The sequence below is a fragment of the Toxoplasma gondii genome (assembly GCF_000006565.2).
Source record: "Toxoplasma gondii ME49 unplaced genomic scaffold asmbl.1938, whole genome shotgun sequence".
NCBI lineage: Eukaryota > Apicomplexa > Conoidasida > Eucoccidiorida > Sarcocystidae > Toxoplasma > Toxoplasma gondii.
This window is the reverse complement of record NW_017383511.1, coordinates 1-6,777: the sequence shown is the minus strand read 5'-3', so window position 1 is coordinate 6,777 and position 6,777 is coordinate 1. Positions and strand designations below refer to the sequence as shown.

The following is a 6,777-nucleotide window of genomic DNA, read 5'->3' as shown; positions in this document are numbered from 1 at the left end:
TAAAGGAGTAAAGGACGCACGAGCCAGCTTCACCAGCAACATTCAGGGTGTGTACACTTGACAAAAGAGGTGGATTTCGTCGTACAAGCTGCCTCAGTCATCTCTGTTCCACTCCGGGCAGCAGTGTCGATTCCAAGCCATGTTTCGCTCTAGAAACAGGCATTCCAACTAACATGGTGCCAGCAATCCCGTGAGCGACAGCGTTGCGTGCCGCCAGCAGCACAACAACGGAATAGAAATGAAATTCCCTAAGTTATCATTTTTCCTAAGCTACCACGAGGTTTCGCCACTTTCCTTCGTGGATCCGAATCTTTCACTGGGAAAGCTCCTGGCTACGAAGATGCCATGTAGCGCGTTGGCGGAGCGTGGCGCTCTCTTTTTTGATGCTGGGAGGATGGTCCATCATGAGGGCTGCCGACAGCGAGGATCAGTAAAGAGGGAGTATGTTGTAACTGTCGACACGAGGAGGACACAGGGAACGAAACCCCTAGCACTGCGATGGAACTCATGCAACGGCCTTAGATCACGTAAATTTTCCTGCCCACGCCGCTTCCTAACTTTTTCATCCGGCCTCCGCTGCCCCATCCGGCTAAGTCCACAGTACTGCTGCATGATCTACCCACCTGTTACGGTTGGCATCAAGACGCGCAAGAATGACACCGGGAAGCTACAGTCGTCCGGAGACACAGATTTGCTAGGCGATAGCAATTCGAAACAAAGAATATTTTTTCGGTACCTTTGACAAAGTGAGGCTCCCTGATGAGAGCTGGCGACGGTGAGTGAGTAAAAGCTTTGCCTCATGAGGAACGAAGATATACTTTCAGCAATACGATTTTCGCCATACTCCAACGACCAGGAAACACCGCGTGAACGCGCATTCCAGGAAGGCAACTATCGTCCCACCTTCGAGAAAGCAGCCCAATACTTTGAGGGGCACGCGTTGCAGCAGCAATGCGTCTTGCCACCTACGCTATCACAAAAGATGGCATTGTCATGGAAGAAGAGCTTCTGAGAGCAGTCGGACTTCTGTAGCCTTTACTACTCCTGTGGCCTCTTCATATGTTCACCGTCGCTCCACCACTTTAGTGGCGCTGATCTTGGGGGGGGGAATAAAATTCTCCTTCGGACCTTGGCAGCAGTGATGTGAGGCATTCCCCAGAAACGTCACGCTTTGGGGTCGATTGCCACAGCATGAACTCGGGTTCCTTTGTAGATACCACAAATACACTTTTCCAGCGATATGACCGCGACATCATAAGTATCGCCTCAAACGGCAGAGCTGGACCAAAGGAACTACGGCTGCTTCGTAATCTGGCTTGAAGTTAATACGTTAGGAGAACCCAAATTCTCAAGACGGGTAGAAATTGGCATTGCGGTGATGTAACTGGGATTCTCTAGAAAACGTGACCCTGTGTGCAACTCTATCGAAGGTTAGTGCTGTGTCCAAGGAAGCTAGAATATCGCGATGCCTGTTCGGATTCCCTTGTGATCAGTCTAGTCACTTAAGGCGCGGGCAGAAACACCCACTTACCGGAGTCGTCCCTGAACGGTTATTCCAGGAATGATCGTGTCGAGAACAGAGAGCAACTACACTCTTATCACGACGGGGCAAGTGAACGATATCTGTTTGCTCTTTTCCAGTGACATGGAACTCTTTACAGATGTGAGAGCTCCATCATCGACTCCTTGAAAATGACCGAGCAGATGGCTCGATGCTCGTTCATTCTTCATTATATCACACTTGAATATCCGAACCATGTACTCCATGTTTCACCGAGATTGCAAGAGTATAATTAGGCAAGGGAAGGGTTGTTAGAATTGTTAGCTTCAATTCCTTGAGTACAGGTAGTGTTTGTCGGGATGGCAGCAACTGGCTTAAAAAAAAACTAAGGAGCATCGAGCGTATGTTCGGAACATATTTCGACGGTTGCTCACACTGAGCCTTATTATGACTCGAGGCAGCCGACGTAGAGGCAACCGGTGTTGTCCCCGGTTTCGCCAGTCCTGATGCTTCTTACGCTCAGTGCTATGATGTGAAATATGCGGAGGTGAACTGAAAACTACCGTTTCGTCTCGCTGATCACGGAACCCGAAACCTAATTAAGAAGAAACCCTTTATAACACTGAAGATACTGCACTCTGAAATGGACACTTCAATCACTGTGTTAATGCCTACTTGATGTAATGATTTGTCGGTTCCAAAAGGGTTCTGTTTTTGAAAAGCAGTTATACTTTGTTATATTCTCACAACTGCATTCAGCGGCCAAACGTCTACCTCCGTGGTAGAGACTACTGAGAGGGGGTAGGCTCCGCTGGTACGACATTGTAAGCCCTATGATAAAACAAAGGGCTGCACGCTGAGTAAGGAATCACAAGGAGTGGGTAATGAGCACCCTTGCGATATAAAGTCCTGGTCAAGGTGAACTGATAGACGCACGAGACGATGAACTTGATTTGTCTCTGTGAAGTTGGGAGTTGTGTCATGTTTAAGTAACATCAGTCCTCTCCACACCAGGGCACAGCAAATAATGTAGCATCCTGAAGCTGAAACAAAGGGCATATCTCATGGATCATTCACCTCACCCAAATCGCTTTTCAATATGCTCTTTGATGGATGCAACGATGTTAAGTTGTTCAGCCTTAACACGCTTGTTGATCCAAGCGGGCACACCGTAGGCCTTCAAGTCGGCCTGAGAAAACAACAAAAAAGGAAGGTCAGGCAAAGGGCTCTGAGGGGGCTGGAGGTGCTTCTGGTACTGAGCGAAAGCGTCGGTTGCTTCGTTCGTTCGCCAAAATCTGACATAAGCTAACCAAGCGACAGCGGAGACACGTAGACCTGCCAAGGTAACACATCAGGGTGACACCAGTACGTGGAAATACGTGGAGATTGAGTGAGCTTAGTCCCGCGTTACTTGGCTGTAGGTATCCTACCTGCGAGACGAACGAAATCTGAACGTCTCCACTCGCAAGAACCTGCAAGTCGTAACCTCCCTTCAGGAACGTCGCTCTAACGAATGTTCCAGCCCCGGAGGGCCACAGATCAGCGGCCGCGGGAGCGTTGGGATAATCCAGGGAGCAGATTCCAAGGATCACACGCTTGTCTGAAATCTGATAAAGCAGCGAGCAGACGCATGAAATGGATGCAATTATCGAATTTTTACATTTCACCAGAGGCCTGGAGTTGAGTAGTAGTTGCTTTTCAATGAGTTCTCTCCAGAGAAGCCCCGCCTTTCTGTTTACCACGAGAAGACAGGCAAGCACGTCACAACGGGCCACGGCAGGAATGAAAGGGCACATGGGAAATGCTACGTACGAATGGTTTTTTCTTCAGAAATTCTACTAGCGCGTACGTGCTTCAGCAAAACATCAGACATTCAGTGGCCGGTGGATCACTGTTTTCTGAGACAGAACAGTAAGACAAGACGATAACTTGCCGAGTACAGGCGCTTCGCAAACCTCTGAACCATTAAGAGTTTTGCGCTTATCGTTGGCTGCCTTCCCCCACAGTTTTCTTACCTTTTTCTGGTAGCAGAGGAGAGTGAAGTCTCTGCCGGCGAATCCCCACTGGCCCTTGAAGGCTTGATACATGATTCGCGCTCCACAAGGTAAATCGTCTAACTTCACAGCTGTTCTCGAAGATCCGCACACAGGGACAAAACAGGGCAGGCGGAGAAGAAATGTTAACCCAAGGTGAGTCGCGTAGATACACAGCGCATGCTCGTTTCATCGTTCGCGGGCGTAACACAAACGAATGTCACAGCAACTGAACATCCAGTTTTGAAAGTAAATGTATTGGTTTTCAATGCAGTCAGAGAGTTCCGCCAACGATGAGGAACGGCGTTTACAAAATCATATGTGACACTTTGTTTCTTTTCAGTCTTTGGTTCTCGATACTCCCCCACAGTCACGCCTGGCAACCTTTCGTCATGGAGTGGCTTCTGAACGCGCGTCATTCGTTCTGTGATTCCATTAGATGCAGGGCGGCAAGCATTTTACGAGCACACTCCGAGGAATGAATGTTAGCTCGAATGCGCACAGACGAGAGTACAATTCGACAAAGCAGTGGAACGAGCCTGACCTTTCAGAATCTGAGAGTCGAACTCCAGCTTGTTCTCCGGCTCTGCAAGATAGTTGACAACCGTCTCCAGCGATATATCCATATTTTTCAACAGGATGACTCCAATCCCCACAACAGGCAAATTTCGATCTGTTTCATCCTCTCTTTGGAAAATGCGGCTGCCACCTTTTCCACTACTCAGCGACCAGCCTGCTGTTGACGGATCCGATCCCAGGGCACTGTCGACGAGGTTCTTGACCGCTGAAACCGCCTTTTCACCCTGAAAAACAGGAATGGAGGATATATGGAAGGAAAATACAATTGCTAAGACGTAACGTTTATTTCAAGAGCGATTCACCACAACACTGCTGCAGATACACCAGACACGTATAGGTGTACATTTTATGTGCAGCTTAAAAAAACTGTTTCCAACTGCACTGCCAATTGCACAGACCAGCTGGCGTGCACGAGCCTCCTTTCTTCATGAGATTGTGCGCCTCAACGGGCGCCACGCTTGCAAGCCTTGCAGCATGGAACAACTGAAAAAATGTCACTTTTTAAAGAGAGCGAATTTGTTTCGCTCAGCCGCATCAATGAGAATGAAGTTCAGTGGTTAAGGGAATAGATATCAGGAGAGAACAGTTCCTCATCCAGTGGCGTCCCGAAGATTACCATTTGCTTGAATTTGTTTCCCTCGTCGTGTCCCTCCACGCGACCGTCTCCGTGCCCAGGTGTTCCACACCCCCTCGTAGAGCTTTCTTCTGTGGAGATACCCTGCTTTTCTCCGCTGTCGCCGGTCTGCTCTGACTCGCATCCGCCTCTCTCTTCTGCCAACGAGCACAGGTGCTGAAGACGGAAGCAGCGAAGCACGATGAATTAGAACACAGATCCGATGAAACTACGATGGCGGCCACTAAGTTGGTATTCCGCTAAAATAGCAAAAAACAGATGGAACAGTACGCTGACGCAGCTCTTGTCAATAAACTGGCGCAGTCCTGAGATGGTTCCGTGTGTTTGCGCTCGCCGAGAAGAACCTATGCCCAGAACGCGCGACTACCCCTGTTCTTCCTTCAGAGCGAGCACGTCGTATCGAACATAGACACTTACTGTCTCGTCTAGGGGTGGGGGACCACTGACGCGATCAAAATATCGATTGACGATGATGTCCTGAGGCAGGTTGTCCTTGTGTAGCTGAGCAGTGTACCACAGCTGGTCTTTCGAATGGTCATTCTGAAGAAAAACAAGCAGGATAGTAACAGTGCATTACTTCCAAGTTGTGCCAATACGAAGATCGGCCAATACTTTAGCGCAGAGGAACAAATTCGCGGAACAGCCCATCACTCACTCGGAAGCAAAACGCTGAAGGAAAACTACACGCCAAACACCTCATGACAGTCAAATGAAGGGCAACGAACAGACCAGAAAACTAAATGGCTTTTGAATCCAGCAATGAAACTCCTGCGGTGAAAACAGCGGCGGGGATACAAGACGCCGGAATGCTATCGTGCGTTCTTTCCTGTTAAACATCGAACAGGTTTACTCCAAGGTAGCATCGGTGCTTTCGCAAAGAGTCACCAACACACAGCTGCGGTAAGACTGTTACCGGATCGCCACTGTCGTTGATGATACGACGCGTTTCGTACAGAGTTGCATCCAAACTATCGTTCCTCTGGACTGTTTTCAGAACAGTTCCTTCAATCCGCGTCGACGACTTCCACGCTCCTCCAGCGTCTTCATCGTTTTGCTCCACCCCCAAACCACAAAGATTCAGGCGGATGGTCTGTAAAAATTCGCAGCAGAAGAAGAAAAGGCACATCCGGGGCTCTGAAGAAGTAGCTGTGACCACATCGGTAACTCGATCCCTGAATTCCTCCGCTCTTCGCTCCTCTGGTACAACCGTCTCTGTGAGGCTTTCTGACCAGCACCGCTTGGAGGCCTCCGGAAATAGTCAAACAAACACAGACTCTGGTGTGACATGCTGGGCATCTGACATTCTGGGATTAGCCATCTTGGTAAAGCTAGATAGGTGCCGAGTGCATTCGTTGCATTGTCTCTCGTCCGACGGGCTCCACGTTATTTCGAATGCAGGGTATTCTCCATCAGCGATTTGGACTAAGACTTAACACAAAACGCCTGCAACCTCCGACGCACATACATCTGGAAATTTCACTTCTGATGAAGGAGCATCCCCCATAGCCAGCATAGTGCGTTTCTTTTCGATGTCGCAATAGATCCGTACCTTTGTTAGCCCAGCTGTAAGAGTCGTGGCCACGCTCAGTTCATTCTTCTCTTCATCGTAGGAATATCTCAACTGGGGCGTAAATTTCTCGACAGCCTGCCGCACTACCCAAGGGATGCCCAAATGTTGAGTCAGGGGACTCATACTCTCGGACCTGTTTCGATTGAAGAGCCACTCGCCGAGGAATTGGTTGATCCGCTGAGAAGAACGCAATGGAGACTATATTTACTGTTGTTAACTGTTGACATGTGTGGAGACAGGGCAAAACAAACTGTGCAGTATCGTTCGCACACACACTCCCCCCCAAAAGGATCATGTGTCGTAGCAGTTACTGTAGCTCGAGGTGCCCGGTTGGTTCTCGACGTGTTTCACCTTCTCTGAGCGACCCTCTACATGGCTTTCACTAATCTCTCTGTGCAGCTTTCTCCTACCTTTTTGGTGTCTTCCGTGCGCTCCCGCAGCGGCGTTCCAGTCGTGGAAG

At 49.2% G+C, this 6,777-nt stretch overlaps 1 protein-coding gene across 1 annotated transcript; it reads right to left on the bottom strand.

The window, feature by feature from the left end:
- Positions 1 to 2,441: 2,441 nt before the first annotated feature.
- TGME49_223150 (START domain-containing protein) lies at positions 2,442 to 6,487 on the bottom strand. Its single transcript, XM_018779993.1, has 8 exons — positions 6,297 to 6,487; positions 5,661 to 5,837; positions 5,165 to 5,287; positions 4,730 to 4,903; positions 4,079 to 4,337; positions 3,517 to 3,626; positions 2,932 to 3,108; positions 2,442 to 2,690 (listed from the first exon to the last, which is right to left on the bottom strand). The coding sequence occupies exons 1-8, from the start codon at positions 6,438 to 6,440 to the stop codon at positions 2,580 to 2,582; spliced, it is 1,275 nt and encodes a 424-aa protein (XP_018634723.1). The 5' UTR covers positions 6,441 to 6,487; the 3' UTR covers positions 2,442 to 2,579.
- Between the last annotated feature and the right edge of the window lie 290 nt (positions 6,488 to 6,777).

Coding starts and splice junctions, on each gene's coding strand:
- TGME49_223150 (XM_018779993.1), bottom strand. CDS start 6,440: ATGAGTCCCCTGACTCAACATTTGGGCATCCCTTGGGTAGTGCGGCAG. Junction 5,288..5,660: donor TCAACGACAGTGGCGATCCG/GTAACAGTCTTA, acceptor GTTTTTCTTCAG/AATGACCATTCGAAAGACCA. Junction 3,109..3,516: donor TCCTCTGCTACCAGAAAAAG/GTAAGAAAACTG, acceptor CTGCTTTATCAG/ATTTCAGACAAGCGTGTGAT.